At 37.8% G+C, this 24,460-nt stretch overlaps 1 protein-coding gene across 1 annotated transcript in view; it reads right to left on the reverse strand.

Moving 5' to 3' along the window:
• Positions 1–4,040: 4,040 nt before the first annotated feature.
• The window catches only part of LOC139738790 (adenylate kinase 9-like), a 48,723-nt gene continuing 28,303 nt past the window's right edge, over positions 4,041–24,460 (reverse strand). Inside the window, 20 exon segments of the mRNA XM_071649429.1 lie at positions 4,041–4,606; positions 4,858–5,075; positions 6,105–6,203; positions 6,893–7,259; positions 7,719–7,936; positions 8,454–8,600; positions 9,045–9,246; positions 9,824–10,004; positions 10,329–10,580; positions 11,004–11,231; positions 13,346–13,357; positions 14,097–14,385; positions 15,012–15,145; positions 15,881–15,918; positions 16,614–16,860; positions 17,547–17,759; positions 18,314–18,423; positions 18,860–19,102; positions 19,907–19,987; positions 22,735–22,809. Coding sequence (XP_071505530.1) covers positions 4,392–4,606; positions 4,858–5,075; positions 6,105–6,203; positions 6,893–7,259; positions 7,719–7,936; positions 8,454–8,600; positions 9,045–9,246; positions 9,824–10,004; positions 10,329–10,580; positions 11,004–11,231; positions 13,346–13,357; positions 14,097–14,385; positions 15,012–15,145; positions 15,881–15,918; positions 16,614–16,860; positions 17,547–17,759; positions 18,314–18,423; positions 18,860–19,102; positions 19,907–19,987; positions 22,735–22,809 — 3,569 coding nt within the window. The 3' untranslated portion in view covers positions 4,041–4,391.

The following is a 24,460-nucleotide window of genomic DNA, read 5'->3' on the forward strand; positions in this document are numbered from 1 at the left end:
GTGCGTCAGGAAAATGTGATCTCTTTGGGAAAATATAACTCCTATGAGGATGTCAAGTATTATATTACACCTCTAAGAAGGTATTATCTGTATGATATTCAACCATATGACTTCGGTGTCAAAAAAGCAATACCACGGGTATGGCACTACAGTGCATACAACAAAATTACATTTGCATTCAAAACACTACATGGAAGGTCATGAAGCTGATGAAACATATTTCCAGAGTTTAAGCTTACACAGCTACATATAGCTACATATAGCCTGTTATATATGCAAGGCTTAATGTAACAGCATGACATTGCCACCAGCAAGATATATGACATGCTGTGAAATGTAATATTTTGTTTAGAAGAAATCTGGATGCTTGGGCAATATAATACTCATCAAATCTGGTACTAATACAGAGTAATTAGCATGTGCGATGGCTATGAGAATGTGCTCTAGTAACGAAAGTGGTTTTTGTATACCTTAATACCAAATGGACAGTACATGATATAGCCAGGAAGCAAAAAATTGGCAGGAGGGCAGTCATTGAGTTACTTGATATGGGTGATTGAATTTCATCCTTGACTTTTCTTCTTGCATTTCTTTCAACCTTTGTTAGCAGAAAATGCCCCATTATACTTGAATTCATGTATGTTTGCTCCATATAAGCACACTATTTTCTGTCTCGATAGCATAGACCGACAATGGAAGTGAGCTTACTCACTTGAGAACTCTTTTGTTCCATCCCACCTTCATATAGATAGTTACAGCTTTCCCTGTGAATTCCTCGTACAGGCAAACTGATACAACAAGATTAAAGTTCTCCTGTCCTTCTTCCAACCCTGAAAACTATATCTCTCTCATAAGCTGGTATATTGTAGAGGTAGGTAATTCAGACCTTTCCTCACAATAATAAAACTGGAAACTTCTTAATGATGGAGGGGAAACAATGCTATAGATTTTCAGTGAATTTATTCAGACCAAAAAAAAAAAAAAATGCATAAAAATAAAAAAAATCCAGCTGTTATTCTTGGTACAAAAGTGGAGTGTGTTGTCAAGTGACACAAGATTAGTTTTTCATTTCTCTTTTAAAATCTTTTGAGGTGTGTTGTCGTAAAATATCATACACGAAATTGAGAGACACTATTCTTCAGTCATGCAGAATCTTGTGAAGTTGGCAAAAGGGATAATATGACCTTTACTTTCTGGAACATTTTCCCACTATGAACTTTTAAAATGCGGTTCTATGGCATTTTTCACTCGGTAATGTTGGGGAACACATAAGATTTTGTTTGTGGTGTATAAAAAGATTGTATAAGCTCTGGAATACTCATTATTTCCCTTGTCTTCTTTATTGATTGAAAGAATAGAGGGAAATGATTGACATCACAATACACGTTTCAAGGATTACAACCTGGTGCACATCTTGTACAAATTACACACATGCAAATATGTTGCACACATTACACCTCTTCACATGGGAAGTACATGTACAGAAGGAACACTCACTGTGCAGTGTGCAGAGGTTTTGTGTCCGTAGCATGCAGAATACAGCATACATGTACTACCTACAGACTTACCAAGTCTCACTCTCAAGCAACTCATCTCACTCTCAACAGCTCAGCAAGTTTTCTCACACCCCCAGAAAGAAAAAAAATGTGGCAGGTAGATCAATTATAAACATGGGATAAGAAGCCCATGTATGCTATACTGAGGAAACTAAACTGTAACCTCTTTCCTTATTTGAGTTGTTGGTTAGAGGATACCTACATAGCTGTATCTTAAACCTATTTCCTTTCAAAATAAATAATCCAAAGAGGTCTCTTAAAATTCTGCCATCTATTAAGTCATGTCAGTCCTACATTCTAGATTCATTCATCCTTGACAAAAATTTCGGCAAGAAAATGTTCAGAATGATGTCTTGCAGAACCATCTTCAATAACGGATGAGAATTATACATGTGCACCAAATTACACAATTTCTAATTCCAAACTGATAAAACTCAATACAGGAAGGGGTGGACATCCGCTCCATCTCCCCCCCCCCCCCACACACACACACTTTCTTTGCTTAATTATTGCAGTTTCTCACTCCCAGCCAGTTGAGAATCTATGAATTCATCTATGAATTTAAGAATGTGGTTATAGGAGAGGATATGACTAATTCTTTGGCTATGGTTAGCAGATGCTTCCACACCTGTATTGATGGTACAAATCCAGAGAATTTGTCATTAGAAAGGAGTGGAACATTCTCTCCCTATCCTCCCTCCCCCATCTCTTTACACACAATTTGTTCACATAAGCAGTCCTACAAATAAACTGAAGTAATACTCAATATGTCACATGGTTCGATGTGATTTTACAAAACACTGTTCAACACATGCTAACAAGACGGTCCTCTCATCTGCAAGTGGGGCTCAACGTATGGCGACTGTTAGTTCTACATGTGTGTGTTTATGCAGCAACCTATACATACATCTGTTTAAACATTTTCTTAAACATTAAAAATTCTTGCAGTCGCCATTATTATAACAGTGTACTTGACTATGGACAGACAAATAAGAGCACATCAGAGTTACTCCAATTTGGAGAAGCACATCATTTATTAGGTAAGACATTTTATGTACACATCAAAATATACACCTCTTTATAAATTCATATCATGTAGACACATGTTTAACTTTAACATTTAATGTTTTTATCATTATACACACATAGTCCCACTTGTGTTCATACATTGCATATTTTTTAGAAACTGGATGTGAAGACAACGTAAAACATGCCTCAAAAAGAATGTAGTAGAATTGGAGCCGTACACTCAGTGTCAATTCAGGAATGACCTGTGATCATCTGTCTCGGAAGGAAGAGTAGTTCCTGATTCAGACAATATGTTCTCTGTTTCCTCTTGGTATGATTTTTGCATTCAGTATTACAGCATTCAAATGCCATATGTGGTTACATGTCTCATAGTACTCGAAGCTATATTTGGTCAGTAAGTAATTCTTGTAAAACAGCAAAGACATATGTGAAGATACAATATAAGTTTTCTGTGCTCTGAAGGGGCTCTTGGTGCTAAAGTACCGGGTAGATGGAATTTAATATGATCAAACACTAGATCTTGGTGCTTTATGCTGCAAATTTCAGCCACTATGATCTTTCCTCAGCAGGCCTCACATTATATAGAGATGTTCAAAGAACAATACAATAGCTACAACAGAGAGCAAACAGCTTTAGAACTTCTAGCGTGGTGCAGTGCACTCCCATTACAATGAACATGGTTTTAACAGAGATCTGCGGTACAACAAAATCAAAATTCAGACTGCAAAATCATCATCTGGATGTCTTCAGGTACTTTGCTGTCAGATATAGCAAAATCTAGATATAAAGAAAAAAATCTGCCAGCCCTGAGGACTTCATTATAATGGGAGTAGCCTGTTGCTGTGAATATCAAGGGTTCTGTCAAAAAGTTGTAATTGGAACTTTTTTTTCCTTCTGATATACACATAAATTTGTAACCTCACAGGGTTAGCATGAAGGCCTACATATTTCCTCATAAGTAACCTTGTGTACTAGGCACAGAAGAACAAAGAATACATTTTTATCTTGGTCTTTGAATTATAATTGTCTCTTACTTACCAATAGCACTTGGAAAGTAATATTTCTGTACAAATCATACATACAAATGTACATATTTTACATAATCACTATTGAATAGAAATCTTGATGGAAATAGGACGGAATACATTGGAAAGCACGACATTGATATAATGAAAAGAAGGTGTAGAGTTAGAGAGCCACAGGAAAGCACTCTTCTATTTCAACAATAAATTTCACTTTGAACAGCAATTTTTTTTTTCAACACTTCCCAACAATCCCTGGTCACAAGGTGATATTGTGTGATAATGGCAGCAGTGACTGCTGGGATTCACTAGTTGTCACCTCTTGATACTCATTACCCATGTATTGAAAAGAGATGGATCCTTTAAACTTGTGGATATATGGAACAAGTGCATATATTCCTGGCATCATGAACTGGAGGAAATGCTAACCAGGTCAATCTTCAGGATTATCAATCTTCGCCAGCTTAATGGCAATGACTATAAATGAAATATTTCTCTACAAAGACAATGATGCGGCCACTTATTTGTTGTGTGATGGCGAGCATGAATGATGCACCGATGCTTTTTGAAACACTCAGACACATATAAGGCAAGCCACAGAATATAATGTTTTTCTGTAGTCATGTATCACATAATGTAAATATAGGTTAGCATATGGTGTCTGAACTGGTAACAGCTGAACTGAATTGTTAGCATTATGCCTTGTTTGCAGGAATGTAGAAGTGTCACTCAAAGAGCATGGTACTAAATGAGTTCCCTTCCAGTGTATGTATACTGGCCCACCTCACGCCACCAGCGTGGTTGGGTTAGGTTCCCGACCCTTCAGATTGAGGAAGAGCAGCATCTTGTGGTCAAAGTCAATGGGTTTCTCATCATCTCCACGGAAACGTGGCCCCATGTGGTCTCCCAGATACCGGATCAGCTCACAGTGCTCCTCAAACTGCTCCAGCTTCTTGCGATACTTTTTGCGGACATACTCGGAACTCTTTGGGTTGTAAGCTGGAAAAATTCACAATAAAGGAGAGGGAAAGAGATAATCAGTTATGCTACAAATTGAACTTGAAATGTCTATGTATTATACTTCAATCTTATGATCAACGATTATTCAGGTATTAAATTTCTGCCATGCAATATCAGGAGGATGTTAGGAATGTTACTTTGGTACTAAAAAGTATCCAAAAAGAGGTCAAATGTATGTACTATTAGAGTATTTGACAGTATTCCTTTATCAGAGAAGAAGCCAAACTCACCTTTGAGGTGGAAAGCTAGGTAGAGGAGAGCCGAGCGAGAAGGAGTGACGAAGGGAAACTTTGGTTTGAAGCAGCCAACGGCTGTGAGGGCCTTGGAGATGGCAGTGGAGATGGTCTGCTCCATGTAGCCCAGCATAGGAAGGGAGGTGACCAGGAGAGGGTCCTTCCGAGGGGGCAGCTTGTGGGGCAACTTGAGGTTGTAGTAGTGTTCCGGGTGTCTGAGGCACAACAAGTGGAAAATGTGGCATATGGCACTGGTGATAGTCAATAGTCATAGGAGACTACTTACTCAAAGAAATTAGCGGCTAAGCTTGGACTGAAAGCCATTCTTTATGAGGGACACACATATTAAGATTGAGTGAAATCAGACAAATTATAAGAAAACTGATTGTCTAAATGTGAGAGCATTATGCAAGACTCCATCTTGTGAGTATTTCAAATTAGCTGTCATGGTAACATGGCTCTTGAATAGTATGGTTTTGTTTTGTTTTTACTCCTTTTCTGCTTTGTATTTTAATATCATGTAATTCACAACTTCCCTAAAATTTGTGTAAAGGGACTAACACTCTACTCATGACATCTTAATAACAGCGTCTGTCATGAGCAGGGAGTCCTGTAAAATGTAATTTCACATACAAACAAACTGACATTTTGTGCACAAAAAAAAACAAATAAGTGGTATAACCCAAATTTATGACAATCATATATCCACAACTGATCCTTCTGACATCCCTAAGTCTTCATATCATCAAACTCTTTGCAGTACTTGTATGATTTCTCTTGATTTTCACAATCTTCTCACAATCCTCTTACTTTCATTTCAGTGCTTTCATTAAAATTTCTCCAATACTTACCAAGGTTAAGTGGGTATTTCAAATATGTTCTCCTCTAAACTCTACCTACCACCCTTTTTTCTCCCATATCCTAAATGATCATACTACATCTGTCAAACCAGACTACCAGACACCAGCCACTAGTAAGAGCCCCTTGTCTCTCCTATGCATCATACATTTATCTCAAGTATTGTAATACAATCATGCTTCTCCTGTGTACAATGAGGTCCATGACAGACACATACCAATCTTTTGGCACTCTTCAGTCACAGTATCATCTCAGTCCAGTGATGCCATTGACAATCCAGCATCATTACAATGACATGTATAGAAGTCAAAATCACAATTCAGATTCTCTCTTCACCATAAATAAAGAGATTGCATCAGGAATAGTTTCCAATCCACTTTTCTCACCTCATGAATTTCTGCAGTTTTTCTTCAGATTCAAAACAGTACAGCTTTTGCCTGTACTCCACAATGATTTCTGGGTCCCCTGGGATGATAGCTTCATATCTGTTAAAAGAGGCAATAAATTCAAGGATGAAACTTGTATGTAATAATGCAAGGCATCAACAGCAAACTAATACATCTATCATTGCAATCATGGTCTAGATATAGATTTATATGAAATAATTCATCTCTACTTCCATACTTTAATCTGGACAATATGGTAAATGAGTCAGTCCATCGGGTTGGGTCAACAAATTGCATGATGCCCATTCAAGCAACGGAGGTACCACCTTTTTTATTGCACAATGAAAACCATTTAAAATGTGGTTAAAATTTCCTGTGTCAATATGAACTTTGCTCACTGCTATAGTGATGCATCTTTAAAATGGAATCTTTCATGGATTTGCTGCACCGCAAATTCATTTTCTTACCTCCATTACGTGGATATCACAGTTATATAACATTGGCAATAAATTATCCTGTCTGACATTGCAATACACGTAATACTTGAGCAGTAAAACTTGGTGGGGGTACTATTGTTTGTTTTTTCCCGAAGTCATTAATGGCAGATATTTGCTTGGTTTTAATACAGCCTGGATTTTGAGTTCTAGTTTGTCACAAATGACCCAACCTCTTGGACTGACCCAAATACAGGACCTATTCCTCGCCTTACAAGCCCTCGTAGAAAATTCAACCTATAAAATGTGACTGGAGGTAAAAGTGATATCAGTAGCTGGCTGCTAAATACTCACCGCAGCTTTCCATCCAGATAGGTGACAGGACAGTAACCCTGAAGCTCAATCTGCATAGGGAACATGCTCTTGGCATCCATAGCAGTCCTCTTCTTGGGCAACATGTCAGGAGTAGGGAGTGGCCTAGGAGCCTGGGGAGGGACATAGAGCTCTGGCCGGGCCAGGAACTCCTCCAGCTTCTCACGGTTCTCCATCTTGTAGTATCGGCCTCGAAACTCAGCAGCATTGTCCAAATGGACCTGGACGGAGCAGTCCACCAACTCACCATCCTTGGCCAGACTGACTGGACAGTACTGACCAAAGTCACCGAGGCGGGAAAAGAACTCTTTCGGAGTAATGCACATGTCGGCGATGGAAGCTGCCTTACCTGCAGTGTGCAAAGTATTCAGAAACCAAAATGTTGAGCTTACATTGCGTGACTAACAGTTTCTAAAACAATGTCTTTCATTTCTGGCGTGTCTCTCTTGCTGTCTTTCCTCTGCTCATTAATGCCCTGTAATATTTATGACAGTGGTATAGAGCGAACATCAATCATCCATCCCTCACAGAGATTAAAAAAAAAACACAAAAAAAAACAACAACTTGCATTTAAAACTAGAATGAGTCACACACGTGTCACACATAGCAAGAGCAATACAACTTCTAATGGTAAGTTCAATATGCTTACTCAAAATCTAGGCTTCTCAATGATTTTCTCATCTGTACAAATTACAGATTTAAACACCATTGTGTCCTCCAACTGATAAATAGAACATATGGTTCTCTGTACATCTGAAATTAGCTTGCCAAGGTTGACAAATCCTGTTGATGCTTCCTGTATGCCTACCTTCTAATATCCTCTGGAGGTAGTTCTGGATGGTCCTGACACTGGTCTGAGCATGTTCAGTGGCCTGGTTCCACACCCACCACTTGGACCTCTCCCCGTTGACACTGACCCAGTTCCTGTGCTGCTCCTTGTACCACTCCCTGACTGCTGTGATCTCCTTCTGCCAAGCAGCAATCTTGACGGCTAGGATCTGGGCGCTGTCATGGAGGGGCAGCACCCTGGGATGACAGACCAAAAGGAGGTGCCCTAAAACATCCTGGCAGCTGTTTCCTACTCATCCATCTATGTTACATTATTCATTAGTCCACAGGTCTATTACACTTTGACGAAACATGTGCACCATGTTGTTATAACTTTACATGTCAATTTGACAACGTAAATTTACAAAATCACTGTAACAATATGACTTAAGTTAATTAATAACATTGCTTTTTTCAACTTAAAGTTAGTATAATGAGCTAGCACAGTCACGCTAACACTCACAGTTTGCTAATACACAAAGCACACACAGTCATGGGATGTTCATTCCACTACAAATCTCAATATACAAAAGATGTTTACAAAAGTAAAAAAGTATCATTAATTTCAAGTGATGCATTTGCACATGTTTCATAGGGCTAGCAAAGAATATTCTCATCACCATCAAAGAGCAATTAATAGAGTATGTCTGCTTGCATCAGTCACCAGGCACTATATATTTAAATATGAATGATTTAGTCATGCAAGCACCCTTACCTGTCAGCAGAGTGTCTGTCCTTCATGCCTCTGACCATGAGTTCTCTGCTGTCTACTGCCAGCTCTAGGACCACCACTGGGATGATACCACGTTCTGTCATCAGGTCTACCTGGTGCTTGGTCACAGGGTAGCCATCCAGCACATATCTGTCACAGGTGAACAGGAACACACCTGATTACACACTGTGTGCTACAATACACAGTTGGCAAGCTGGTAAGATTTGTAGTCGATGCTTTTTAGCCTTTAATGTGTGCCCTATGTGTTCTCATTAGTGTTTATAACATGGAAACAAAACAACCACTAAAAACATTTTTTTTTTTTTGGTAGCATTACAAAATGCATATTCTTTTTGTCACATCATATCCTTTGATATTCACCAGGCGGTGCAACTCTTCACCCCATCATTCTCTGTACATGGCTTCTGGAAGCAGGAGACACCCCTAATAGTGACATCCTTCTGGTGAAATATCTGAGCCACTGATTAAAATTACCCTCTGGTTACATACCAACCAAGAATATCAGTTCTGCTTACCATATATGTGTTTCTATATATCAAGTGGTAATTCTTTGCACCAACTATTGGCACTCACCCTCTTGTGGAAGACCTAGTGTCCAGCAAATTGACCTCCAAGGCCCTAATGGCCAGTTCATCTGGAAGTGGGATTCCTTTCCTGACTTGGGCATTGATCAGCTTGGCTAGCTCTGTCTTGGGCTGCTGCATCAGGACAAACCTGACAGCTTCACCGATGGACAGTCGCATCATGCCATACTCAGATGCAAATCGGTTGGCCACTGGAAAGAAATTATGCCACAACAGTCACTAGTGTCCAACTTGAGTCATGACTTCACAGCACTACATCTTATCACTGGTGTATAGTTTAACTTCAGTAACCTAGACTTCTACACATTGTATTCAATATGATCACACTTGATAAAGTGTGGATGACCAGTTTTACAATTTATTGATTCAATTGACTATCAATTCATCTCTACACCTGAGATTATGTAATTCAGAGTCAGTGGCCTTTTTCTGCCATATGCACCAAATAAATTGAAATTGTTGCTATTGTTCCATAAAGACAAATTGAGAGATGTCACAGAAAGGCAATAAAAGAGAACAGTATAAGGTTTGGGAAGTATCACACAAAGTGGCATCACAGATTGGCACTAGTCATCGAAGAAAGGCTGAAATCTACAACTATGAGTCTTTATGATCCTTCATAGTCATTATGATTCTGGTTTTGACAGAATTTGAAGAAAATGCTTTACTTTCTGTAGAGCATTATAAATCTTTTGTGTCTCCCCATATGAGTATTGTTCATTTTTGTTTTAAATGTCACAGCAAGTGGTATGAGTTGTGGATTCTCACATGTAGTCTTGCCAGACTTGGGTGGTCCAATGATAGCCATCCTAACAGGAACCACAGGCTTAGGGGATGGCTGGTCAAGGTACTTGAGTGGGTGCATGACAAAGTCATCTCGCAGCTGGGGAGTGGACATGAAGTAGATGTGTTGCCTATACACGGCAGGGAATGTTGGGTAGGTGTGGCCCTGTGATGATGAAAAACATATACACATACAACTGAGATTCATACATACCTACAAGTAATGTCTGTAGACGCCTTGGCACTAAAAAAAAAATCACAATACTCCCAAGTTCAATAAGAGCTTCATTTTAAGGAATGCCTCAAGCACTATGAAGAAAGTATGGTATAAAGAAATTATTATAAAGCATGTGTCATGATTAGTGAGAATCACTTCAGATGACTAAGTGTTTATCCTAGGAGGCTACAAGTAGAATATTTGACTGGAGTCAAACATGTCCGTAGCTGGCATTGCCTCCACCTTCCAACATGAGGTTTGACTGCTTCTCACCTGCATGGGTTGGATGCAGTCTCCTTGTAAAAGTTTGGCAGGGCACCAGCGCCCAAAGCAAGACTGGTGTTTGTAGCCAATCTGAAGCATCTTGCGGGCCACATGTTCTCTGACCGGGTAGACCTTCTCAAAGAGACTGTCTCTGAACTCCACAATGGGTCGTAGGGTCTGCTCAAGGGTGTAGCGTACGATGTGGGGCTTGCGACCTCCATTCAGCTCCATACGTGGGATCATGATCTCCTCCAGTGTTTCCTATAACAAGAGAAATATTATTTGCTACTATTAAGACACAAACTTAGTCACTTTTTTATCAAAACTGCTAAACTTTATTGAAATTTGATTGGGCATTACTAATAGCCAAACTGTAAGGTAGCGACATGAGTATGACTTTTCTCAACAAGTATATTGATAATTGCATAGGGAGAAGATATCTACGGAATAACAAATGATGAATATGAGGTATTCGTTGACTGACATGAAAATATCACAAAAAGCATAAGCTATTTTCATGATCATTGTTATTATCTTAAACGATCCAAGCATGAAAGTTCTACACATGACAAAGCAACCAACAGAGAGTCTCTGGAGACATGAAGGCATTTGTATATGTACACTGTACAGATTTACAGTGCTAGTCTTAAGATTTAGGGCATTTGATATCTATGTGAATCTTACCTGAAGCGCCTGAAGCCTCCCTGTGTCATCGTCGTATACCTCTCCTATTTCATTCTTCAGTCTCTCCACAGCATCTTCCTCTAGCTCATCCTCCTCTTCCTCCTCTTCTTCCTCTTCCTCAAACTCCTCAGCCAGCATAGCTTCAATGTCCTCCTCCTCATCATCTTCTTCTGCCTCATCCTCCGATGCCTCAGACTCATCACTGTCTCTCTCGGCTGCCCTCTGTGCCTGCAATGTGATGGAAGGTTTACTATATTGAATGTTGAGCATTGCATGGAAAGTACTGCATGATCAAAGACAACGCATTATCCTCTTCATATCCTCTGCTTTTTAAAGGTGCAGAGTATGTGACAAATATGATATATAATTGGATTCAAAACTCTTCATGTTCTTCCTAATGATGGTAACAGGGAAGCAGAGGCATCAGCTTGTCTAATAATGCTCTGTGCATTGGCAACTATGCATTCACATCTCTAATTCTTCATTACATTGAAGAATGCCTCAGATTGGCTAACAAAAAGAATCTTGGATGCTCATATTTCAGGAAAGGAATGAGTGTACAGTGAATAAATGTATATTCAAAAATTCTCTAACAAATTTCAAGCATCAACATATCTATGGTATTAACAAAGAAGTAATTTGCTCTTTCACAGATATTCTACAACAGTACTTTATGTTTACAATGCATTCTGAATATGATGAATTCAGCTTCTCTTTGTTGGCAATTTAGCAATCTTAACAATTGCCTCTACATCTGTGACTGTGACTTGCATGGGGGCTATCTTACTACTGAGTATGGATATTAATATCTCCACACTTCCAATCTGCTGCTACATTTCATTTGACAAGAATCAGCTCTTAACCCAAAGACAAAACCATACCCATACTTATGACAAAGCACATCTTCTTATCCAAATTACACATTCATGAAAATATTTGCTCTTTTGATGTCACTTGAAGTAAAGCCAAATTATAACACAAGTGAAAACTCTTCCATTCACAGTGTTAGCTCACGTGTACTATGGACTACTCCTGGATGTGTCAAACATGCTGGGAATTTGTCAGTGAAGAAGGACATTTTTAGTATGGAAGGTAATTACAGCACACTACTCTATCACATAAATGGGGACAGGGAGGAGAACGAGAGGAAATGTACTAAATGCAAATCTAGCAAGCAAGATTATCTCTACTAAACAATGAAAGAGATGGATGCGGATTATCTACCACTCTTTAAGCATAAGGTCTTGATTGAATCAAACATTCACAATGTCCTCATCACTCCACAGTTTGAAGCTAAGTGAATTTCATATAAAAGTGCGGGGTGGGGGCTTTTATAATGAAAACAAAATTACGACAAAGAAGAATACAGATCTGAATGGTGAAGACATATCCTGTGGCACTACTGTCATTTGAAGTGATTTGCATTAGATCATAAACTAGTGTAGATTCTACTATGTAGGCTGACGGGCAAAGCCCAAAGCGACTGATAATCTATGCTAAACCTACTTGATTTTGATGAATGAAGGATAAGGCAAAGAAGACAGATATTTAGCTATGAAACACAATCTACTGATATATAAAAACAAAAACAAAAATGCACAAAGACCTTCTGACATTTTCTTGATGTACACATGCACACTTCCTGCATTACACATCTTAAGAACACCATTTGAAGGGTCATAATTCTAAGGTGTTTGAAAGTACAAAACTTTATGAAAATGCTTTATCATAGTTTTCAAAAAGCAGATTGTATTATATTGAGATCTGAATAACTTTGCAACAGTGCATCTGAAGTTATACAGTTACTATCTTGATCTCCCATAGGTTTCTACCATCAAAAGTTAGATATCTTCTATCATAGATTTAAATCCCCTATCTCCATACCAATGATGTTTAACCAGTATTTCAGATTCAAGGTTTCTGAATGTAAATTTGCAATATCTCATGACTTACATGGAGAAAAAATTATGTTACAAACAACAACCTGGGATTAGGTACATACATATACTTCTGTTAGAATGACTGTCCACATATATGACTACACACACTCTTAATGCATGCAAGTTACATATCATTTATCACATGGCTCACTTGATAGGAAAGAGATAATTTGCTTGTACATGCACTAACAAGCCAGCTAGGACAGATTGACAAACAGGAGAAAGGGGGAAAAGTATTTGCATCAGATATGCATTATCAGTTTTCTAAATCAATTCACATGTAGGAAATTAAACGGTTTGTAGTATTCAGACATATTCTTTGTGATGATTGCTCAATGCTGTACAGTTAGTTTTTGTTAAGAATGCAAATTAGTGTACACTGTATTCTACATGATAACCTACCCTCAGTTCAGCCTGGACATTATAATGGTGGAAAATCAGATGAAATACAGACAATGGAAATATATAATCAATATATCTGGTAAGGTGAAACACAAGTGACAAAGACGATGAATGTGATTGCAATGACAAAATATTGTGTACGTGTGAAAACATATGCAGGGATGTAAAAATGTAGGTGAATGCCTACCATCAAATTTGTAAACAAATACAGTTAACCTAAAAGACAACTTTGGATCATGAGATCATTATTTCAGCAGACCGACAAATCAAATTGCAGTGCACATGCAGGGAACAAATGCCTACAGTTAAGGAGACATGAATATCATGACACATTTATATGCAAAATTATATGGACAGAGTGAATCAATGAATAATTGAATGACTGCTATACAATGCTGAGGCATGTAATACATAGAAGGGAATATCTATAAATTATTAATCAAATTGGTGCATACAGGTGAATGCAATGGAGTCATCATAAAACTAATTAAACATGACAACAAGTAATACTGTTATCAAATCAGACATAGTGCAAACACAAGTGCAGACTTAAGGTGACCCCAAAGAGGTAGTACAACTCTTGAAAACATAAGCAATGTTTTAGAAGTAATGTTGCTACCCATAACAATAATACAATTTCAATTCAGCCTGTGACTTCAACAGAACAAGAAAGTAAAACAGGCAGCATGATGACACACACTGTGTATAAAGTGGGTGTGACCCAGCCCTAGACAGAGACCATCATCCATACCTGTCTCTTGGCTTTCCTCTCATCAGCCTCAGCTATCAGCTCCTGCCTCCTCTTATTGATGGCGTCCTCTCGCTCCTTCTTCTTTTTGGCCTTACGCTTCTCTCGCCTCGCCACTCGCCTGTCTCGTCGCTTGCGCCACTTGTCCAATTTTGGTGGGAGGAGCCTATCTGTGATGTCATTGTCCTCAACAGCCAATAGGACAGCGGCATCCGGGAAGAGTCCATGGTCTGCCATATACTGAGCCTCCTCCACTGTACGAGGGAAGCCCTCTAGGATGAAGCCTGTGGACCTGTAGTGTGTGACAGTGGAAACTATTTATTGCATTTCATCCCAGCATCTCCAGACTTGCAGCGTTCACGGCAATAAAAAGGCAAAACATATTTATGGGCCTAGACATATACTTTATTGCTATCATTATTTTAAAACCATGTCTATCACAGAGCATGGCTTTCAAAAATCTGCAGTAAGTATTCCACTGAGTATCAAGTATCAGATGGTCTCATGCTGTTGAACTACAGTTTAATTGTAATGTCAACTCATTGCTTTCCCCTGTCACAGCAGTTAGAACCTTATCAACATCTGCTGTTTTATGATCAGTATGGTACTATCACTGTTCTCACTGCCATACACAATGCTCAAAAAATTTATCAGAGAGATTTACAATGAATACATTTTTGATGAATGTACATGTATTATCATCATCATTCAGAAAAGCTGTGGACATCTCACAGAAGTGTTAAGTGTGAAATGTGCCACATACGTATGTAACCACTACATTTTGTAATATTACTATACGTCTACACTACTTTCACAAGACAATGCAAGTTTTGTGCACCCTTTCTTCATACACACACACACACACACACATCACAAGGTCCGTTAGTATTGACGTTAGTGAGAAGAGATTGAACTCACTTGAAAGGCTCCATATTCCACCATTCAGGGACAATCTTATCCAGAGAGTCTACTGAGAGAGATTCCTCTCCCATCAGATTCCCCTTCACATTCTCTTCAAAGTCTGTCAACTCCACCTCCTGCTCCTCCTCTCCCTGCCATTCAGTAAAACACAACATAATTTGGCTTGGTATCAGTGGAATTCTATAAATTCATCATCTGACCACAGAGCTCTTGTCTCCAGGCAGGTAAACCTATCAGTTTTCATACATTGCATCAAATAATTAGCATATAATTCCATTTTGACGAGCACCACGTCTGGATAGAGAATAATGAACTCTTTCTTCTAGCAATAACATCTGTCAGCAATAAAACTTCTAAAAATTATTGGAAGTTTATGTATGTTATAGTGTTCAGTTCATCATTTTCTTTCATGTAAATTTACTTGAACAGCCTTAGTGCCAGCATGTGCAAACTCATTTGGAGTACATTCAATTTAAATGTTTTGCAAAATTCTGCATTATCAATAGCCTGTGCTGTATCAACTTGACATGATGTTTAATGACAAGTGTCAAGTGTACAACATGTCTAAGCACATTTTTTTTAGCCTCACAAAACAATTTATCACAAGCACAATGTCTCAGAATGCTTCTTGGGCTGCTGGGGAATGAGCTGCTGAAGAGAGGGTTCCCAACGGTTATGGAATATAATGTTCATAATTTTTATAAGTGGTCAACATGATCACGTATTGTACACAAAAACTAATCTTCATAGATACAGCATGTGTATGTGATATTCCCTCCATCTGATACCAAATGGTATACACACAAAATCTATGTAGTCATTATACATTCATACTGTCTGGAGAAGAAACCTGGTGGGTGACTTACCCCTTCTTCATTGCCTTCTTCTGCCTGCTCTGCTGCACCTTTCTCTGCAGAGGTAACACATAAATACCAGGTAAATATGAAAGGTTCACTGCAGAAATTATCTGCACATTATTACACTAGCATTGATTTCATCAAAACTTGATCTTATCTGTTACACAGAACTACATACAGTAAATTCATATTCTGTAAATCAGCATCTCCTGCATATGGTGATTCCAAAATAAAGCTTAAAACCACCACTATTAACATTGCTATTACAAGAGCATTCTGCTACTAAAGATTTCACACATCATTCAGAATCAGACTCACTATGGTATAAAGTCCGTAACTATAATCATCACTTTTCAGTTTGCTTTCAACATTTATGGACATTTTAGTGATTAACACTCACTTTCTTCACCTGATCAACTACACCGAGTGATATAAGAAAAAAAAAACCCATGGTATTCACCAGGGATTTTTTCAAACCCTGTTGACTAAACTTTGATTGAACACACTGTAACATCACTGGAGAACCCAATACCAAGACTACAACACTACTGTTAGCATAAACTCCTCAAGACCAGCAGTTTTTGTTTGTTATATCAACATTTTGTTAAAGCTGAACAGTAACATATATAAAGATATATAAATGATCACTTTGGGACCTGAATTTTTACTAGGCTGTAATGAGAATTTCATGGATAACTATGTTTGTTATAATGGAGGTGCACTGTACCAGCATCAGACTTACCAGGGTCTGCTTCATTGGCCTCCTTGGCTGCCTCCTTTGGTGTCTCATCTTCAGGCTCACTCTCTGGTTCCTCCTCCTCCTCCTCAAACTCAGGACCAATCTTCTTCTTGGTCTTCTTGATGATCAGTTCCTGCAGTCGGTCCTTGAAGCTGATATGGAACAGGCCCAGCTTCTCTGCAAGGTAGCGGGCATGGAGGGACTTTCCTGCCCCCTTGGGGCCTAGCATCACCAGTCTGACAGGTGGGGGCTGGGGGATAGACAAAAAGAAGAATTTTACCAGATGGTCAATGAGATCATTGTATCATGCATTAAGAGACAAATACTTGACTTGAGCATCACAATTCTTCTGTTTGGTAGATGACAAGATTTTTTAAGTTCGTTTTCATTTTTCAAACAACAGACAATGCCTTTCATTCAATATTACTTGCAATATGCGTAGCATGCAATTATTTTGTGTGTGGTAATAAAGTGAGACATTTTACTTCTATTAGATTATACATATACGATAACTTTTCTTATTTCTTTGGGGGAGGGGGTGTGCCTGGTCTTCTTTTCTTTGATTGGATTCTTTTCTTGTACATTTGTACTTGGCAGTGTTTGCAATTTCCAGCCCTTATTTGACACTTATGTCACATGATTTTTATCAAAGTTGTGGAAACCGACTTTGAAAAAAAAAAAAAACTCACTTGAAAAGAAGACCATGAGCTCTAAATGTCACTGAAATAACTGACCAAAATTGAATGTGACAGTAATATCAAAACAAAAACATTCACACAAAACACAAACACATGTGTGACCTTATCAAAGATAGCAGCACCTTGCAACATACCGGGCAATTTATGATTCATTCTCAGCTTGTAACAGTGCATAGGATGCTGTCTGCATGAAACACACAAAAGGCATCATGGCTTTATGACACACTCCTCTACTTACATAGAAAGGCTTTCCCTTGGCTACATAGACAGCTGGATCAGCGATGAATTTCTCTCGGGCCTCGGTGGTAGAGCAGTAGTACACCTTTTCCCTGTACTTGGCACCTATCTCTGGGTTGCCAGGCCACAGCACGAAGTTATCTTTGAAGGCCACTGGACAGAAGTGCTTGGTATCTCCAAATTGCTTTTTCTTGTTCTTTGCCACTTCTTCATCCTGTATACATTACAAGTCATGCGATATGGTTAATTTTGACAGGTATGTGTAACAACGAGCATAACTTGATTTTGTTTGAATGATAATGCATTCATTTCATGTCATCAATTTAAAATCAATATCATAACCTAACCCTCTGATTACTTTCTCAGAATACAGGGTAATACCATTATTAATATAATTATTCATCACTAACTGTTGAAAAAACAAAACAAGCAGAAAGAAAACTGAGTAAGGGCAACTATCTTAATGCAATATTAGAGGCATGTATATTGTAGTCATCCTCCCTTTTCAATTACTAAGGTGGTAACAGTGTTGAAGAACAATTCTTTCTTCGCTGGATTCTTCCTATAGTGTACAAGATCATGCAATGTTGCATTATAATCCATAATGTGCACACATATGGTTTATCAAACAGTGACCCCATAGCTTTGACGCCTGCCTACATGTTTCTAGAAAAGAAACATATCACACTCAGTCATGGTTAGCATGATCATTATGTGCCATTAAAAAGAAAGGAGGCAGACAAGTTTGAGACTAAATTGGTCAAGTACCTCTTCCTCTTCCATCTCATCTCCCTCCTCCTCAGCCTCAGCTGCAGCATCTTCATCTTCTTCATCCATATCAATACTGCTGTACTCCCAGGGCCGGTAGCTGTAGGGCTCTGATCAACACCAATGTACACCACATATCATTTTACGTTTCACAACACATATACATCATATATCATATGGTTCAATGCCTTGCAAATTAATTTGATTTTTCCCTAAATTACACAGAAACATGCTTTGCATTTCAGCATTTCTTCCCTTTGCAGCTCACAGGTCAAAAGAAGGAATACACACCTAATGGTAATGAGATAAGCAGCTAAACTTGTATGTAAGCCCTAGTCATGTCTACAGGTATACCTGTAGAACATAACAGGATTACAAAATACTTAACATGAAACTGCATAAAAGGTTTAGGATGTTACAAAAATGATATTTATTTAAAATTTTTAGAAAAATGTTTAAAAATGACTATGCAGAAAAAGAAAGAAATTGAATGAAAATTCTACTAAAAGGACTTCAATTAAGCTGAAGAGGAAATAAAAGACTCACGTTCAACCATTGTGTGTGCTTCCTTCAGGATGTCTTCCATGGACCGATTTTCAATGTCTACCTGAATGGGTTCAATGTTGATGGTGCCAGTCAGCAAAGCCTGGATGGATGGCCACTCCCTCTCAAACTCATTCCGCTGGTCTTTAAACTTACTGGTCTCGGGACCGTCGGGAGGCAACGGGTCCTCCACCACCGCTGGAGGAGGTACAGGCTCCTCCTCTTCCTCCTCCTCCTCTGTCTTCTCTACGTGGGTGACACATCACAGACACACATGGGACAGACACAGAAAGAGACAGAGAGAAAGAGATGGGGTGTATGCATGCAGCATAAGGACAATGCCACATGTTTGTTTTCAGGAGAAAGGATGGGACATGGAAGAGAGTAGTACAAGACATTGTGAGAGAGACACGCAGTACATAGATGACAAAAAGACACATTTGACAGGACACAGAATGGAGAGATTGAAAAAGAAAACATATATGAGCGGTCAAGCTATTAAAACATCCTCTTAACAAATATATTAAGTGAAGAATAGGTCTTTATATTTCTTCAAACTCGGGGCATATCAATTACTTTTCAGATACCTCAAGCTTGAATGACTCTCTAAAAACTTGAAAATCATCATCTCACAACAAGTCACAAAAAAAGAAATTTTCATTCATTTCATTACAAAAAGAAATTTTAATTAACTTTACATTATCGCACCACAGGATCTAAAGCTGCTCTATTTAATCATGATTACTTGTCTTGGCTAACACATATCATGTATAAGCAGAAGCATTATATAAATTTGGGGAATGGATAATATATTTGACATGAAATAAAGGCATGAATATTTAACTCATAAAAGACAGACATAGCTGCCTGTCAAATACATGAAATGTGCTTTCTTGTGATATGAAAAACACACACAAGCAGTAAAGATGGAACCCTCGGATAATACACATTTCACATCATAAAATAAAATGTGAAGGGTGAAGAGAATCTCCTTGCAAGGGCCAGACTGGACAGTCACCAATTTGACTACAATCTGTTCGCACTATATACCTTCATCTTTGGTAGTGCTGGTGGAATCAGCAATAGTTGCTGGTTCTGATTCAGCTTTTCCACCCTCAGTTACTGCATCTTCTAGAGATGGAATGGGATGGGATGGGATGGAATGGGGTCGGGTAGGGCAGGTTATGTCAGGTATGGTCATGGGGTCAATGAGATGAGCGATGAATGTTATGCAGTATACAGCCAACAGATGTATGAACGAAGATATATCGGGTTTATGACAGGTAGACACCAGGGGCGGGAAGTTTAAGTAGTGAGATTAAAAGGGAAGCACCCAAGCAACAATGAATGTTTGTTAAAGTACATGTGTTGTAACATCATTTTAACATGGAGATGTGATATTTTTGTTAGGAGAATGTTGATAATGATGTAACATGTGTATATGTAAAAGTATCAAAGGGGCATTTCATATTTCATGAAATATCCGATACACATCCAATACATCAGTGGTTTAGATACAAAGATATGGAAAGACACACAGAAATGTATTTGAAGTAGAGTAAGAAAATGAAAAAATGGATCACACATGAATGGAAAAAGCAAAATTGATATCATATTAGTATGCGCATATTGTACATGTACATGTAACTGGTGCTCCAGGCAGAACATACACTACTCAATGCTATTATACAATCTGTGCACTCTATGTTCCTTTTGACATTGGACAAAGTCATAAAAGCTGACAGTACATACTAGCACTTCACTACACACACTTGTGCACCAAGAAAATGAATTATGAATTCCTGCGATACTTCTACTGGAGTACTATTAGATCTATTAGATCTATGGAATGAAACTAATGACAGAAAATGAAAAAAAAAATCATGAAGGGCTGTTCATATGAATGTGTACACAACTCCGACATGACAAAGGTTGACCACATGTACATCAATGTCAATACTCCATGAAAATGACCTTGTAAGTTGACACTGTGTGCGGAATGGGTCTGACAGACAAAAACTGTTTACTACCATCATGACTGAAAATTGGAGAATCACGTCTACTGCACTTTGTCACTCTAAGTGAAATGCCATTTTAAGACCAATTTTCACAATGGGGTACATGAGGGAAAGCCCATCAATTTTAGCAACAGGAGCCACGCTTCAAAAAAAAAAAAAAAAAAACATGATGCTTGCATTGCAGCAGCAGCTACATGTAAATGTGTCCCAAACTAACAATTTGTAAAAAAATATTCAGCCATTTTGACAGATTTTTTCCTTTTTCTTACTGGAAAAAAGATGAGTATGCTTCCTTGGGAAAATCACTATTTCTTGGATGCTTTCTTGTACAATCTAAACCCATTTTTACCTTAGATACATTACAGTTACAGAAGAAAGCAATTAACTTATGTCACACTTGTGTGAAAAAATAGCATCAAAATTGGACTGAGAAACGAAGCACACTTGTTAATTCAGTCTTTTGAAGGCATACACTTTTAACAATGCATCATATTGTGCACAAAGATATGAATAAAATGTAGGGTCTTTATGACCCTAAGGACACTTCCATGGTTAAAAATTACTAGCCAAGCTACAGCTTTCAGCAAAACAGAGCATTTTCAATATCTTTGACCAAAACAGAGTTGTGCTTCTTCATTGCTTTATTTTATACATATTCCCATCACCAGATGATATTGTGTGAATGTGGATAAACAACATGAACGTCTTACAGAAAATGTCCTCTTATTTCACTGTACAGCATCACATCTTATTAAGTGGTAGTCTGCACCATACCAATGCACTTAAAGGGATGGTCTGGTTTTGATTGAGATGGGGATTCAGGTTGTAACTTCTTGCGAGATGAATAGATTTGTATGCTCTTTAATATTTCATATAATGTAACAGTAGTTATTTTTGCATTATTTTTTGTAATTTTTTGAGCTCAGCCAGGTAAGATGAATTTTGCTTGTTTTTGATTCCACAGAATCAGGAGATTAATTTATGGAACATATGGCATGCAAAAATACTTGCATGCTCTTATTTTTGCATGTGAGAAAATTTCCACTTTTAAGTAGTTTTCAAGTAGTTTCTAATTATCTCGTAAATTAAGTTACGAACTGAATCCCCATCTAAACCAAAAATATACCATCCCTTTAAGGATATCCTGGTCAAATGTACCGTAGTTGTAAAATTTTGTTTTGTTTTGTTCAGATGTTTCTTAAAGCATCAAATATACATAAGGCATTTGACACACAGCTGCACTCTGTACTGAGCAAAACAGCAAATGTGTGACAAGCTAAATTATTCTACAATTATCACGTGATAAAATCTACTTCATCACGAAATCTTAAGTTCTTTGCTATATAATCAAACTTCAGAGAAATTCTTCTGTAAATTGTGCTCCATGATTGACAATTCAATACATGAACACTACACTCCTTTCAAAGAATACATTTTCCTCAAATGGCCAAATATGATTTCCCATTCCATCGAATAGAATTGTGAAAACATCCTTTTCTGATTTAAAAACAACAACAACAACAAATGTTGTTCCCTTAGCATTCAGGCAGAGTTCCTGACTCTTGTGACACACTCTTCTACAGTATAATGTACAAGAAAGGAAAGGTCTTAAAATGGTGTATTCTGCATGCAGTCTTTTGCACTCTAAACTGAGCAAATCTGCTTTCTGAAGTGCAGTTTGTATAAGAAAATGCTGGGTAGCTTTCCTCATCGAAGGTCATTCATCTCAAAATGTCACAAAATTGTTCAACACTACAGCACATCTAACCAGGTATATCAATCATGATTCTAAACTACTGCTATGTAGCTAGCCTCACACACGTTATCTCATCTAAACCACTCCTGTTAGTAGCGCTCTACCTTTGGGTTTTTGTTGCCCATCTGATACGCCTGCAGAAGCTTCATCCTCCACCCCTTCACCAGTAATGGGAGCGGCTTGGGTTAGAGTCATGAATATTCAGTAAGTTAGTTAATCATGATAAAGGACCAATAGTGCATAAGCTGGATTCTTATGACTTTCTCTAAAACAACCCCAGTCACCAAGGCTGCTAATGACAAAATAATCTTTGACACAACATTTAGATGACATTCAAGCATGATAACACAGACCATGTAATTAAAACCAAAACACCATTACTTCCATGAAATGTAACAATGGGTAGTCCTCTGTTAGTTGCATTATGATCACTCTTTAACATATATCACAACATATTTCTGTTGCATCACTGAAGTTTAAGTGTTTATCTCAGTCTGGTACTTCTATCTCCATACCAACATCTTGTGACTTTGAGAGATAGTGCTAATTGAAGCACTGATTGTTTGTATATAATGAATTAGTTTTTAAAACTGCTCTCAATATTATTACAGAAGGCATGAACATGAAAAAAAAAAAAAATGTCACATGATGTATGCAAAATGTATTTGGGACTCATTCCCTAGCATTTAAAAACATTTGATACAGACTAAAATATTAAAGCACTTTAGCAACAATCTACTTGACAAATAATGGAAAATACTAAGTATTTTACATCAATGTACACACCATCGCTGTCTGTATCATTACTTCAACGATTTGAACATGGATTTGAACAGTTTTCAATAAATAACATTAATCCTGTACTGAAATCACTTTTTCACAGTGGTCAATGTAATTTAGTGAAAAAGCTACATAAGATTGCCATCTTAAAGAGTTATTAGGGCTGCAATTTTATCTCAAATGGTCAGAGTTTTTTCCAGTGTTGCTTAGAATATTATACCATATATATTTTTTTTTTATTGTTATGGAATGAAGTATGTAGGACATGAACAAATAAAAGATTCTCCCACATTTTTTTTTAAAGAAAACTATGAGCCATGTAAATACATTTCATTGAATCATAATAGTCCACAGTAATGCATTTTCCCTATATGTTTTTAATTCTTCAAGACCCTGGAATTCATGATCTCATGAATTTGTGCATATTTTACAAACAGAATCGAGACATTGCTTTATGTATGTTTCTGTATTCTTGTAAACTCTAGTACATAAATCAAAGCAATTTATCTTTGATCTGTTGTTTCACTCATTATGAAAATGAAATGCAATTATCACCTAACATGCGTAAGATTGAATATAAAACGGACTAGACGAAAATATTAACACATGAAAGACACACACACATAAAAAGAACCCAAATATGTTAACCCTTTATTACATTTTCCAAGAGCTGAAGACATTATCAAAATCTGTACACAAAAGATTGCTTTTGTCAATCCTAATTCAATTGTTACTTGCACAATATATCTGAATCCATTCACCTTCATCCACTGACAAGACTTGGTGTGCCTAATGCTACGTTTACACCATGTTCCCAGCAGCCCCGTTTGCTCAAACGTAGTGCTCCATGGGTAGTTGGGATGTTCTCAATTTTATTTTTTCCCTCCATATTCTGGTCTTATTTGTTTCAGTCCTCGCTCCAGTGAACATGTTAGACACCATTCTCACAGTGGTAAGGCTAGACTACACATATTTCCCTTCGCATCCCAGCATGGGCCACCTCCAAGTTTCGTTGCAGCCTATTATGTGCTGTCATGTTTTATTGCGTTC

The sequence above is a fragment of the Diadema antillarum genome, unplaced genomic scaffold, assembly GCF_040938485.1.
Source record: "Diadema antillarum isolate AM-2024a unplaced genomic scaffold, OU_Dant_1.0 seq00000768_RagTag, whole genome shotgun sequence".
NCBI classification, from domain to species: Eukaryota; Metazoa; Echinodermata; class Echinoidea; order Diadematoida; family Diadematidae; genus Diadema; species Diadema antillarum.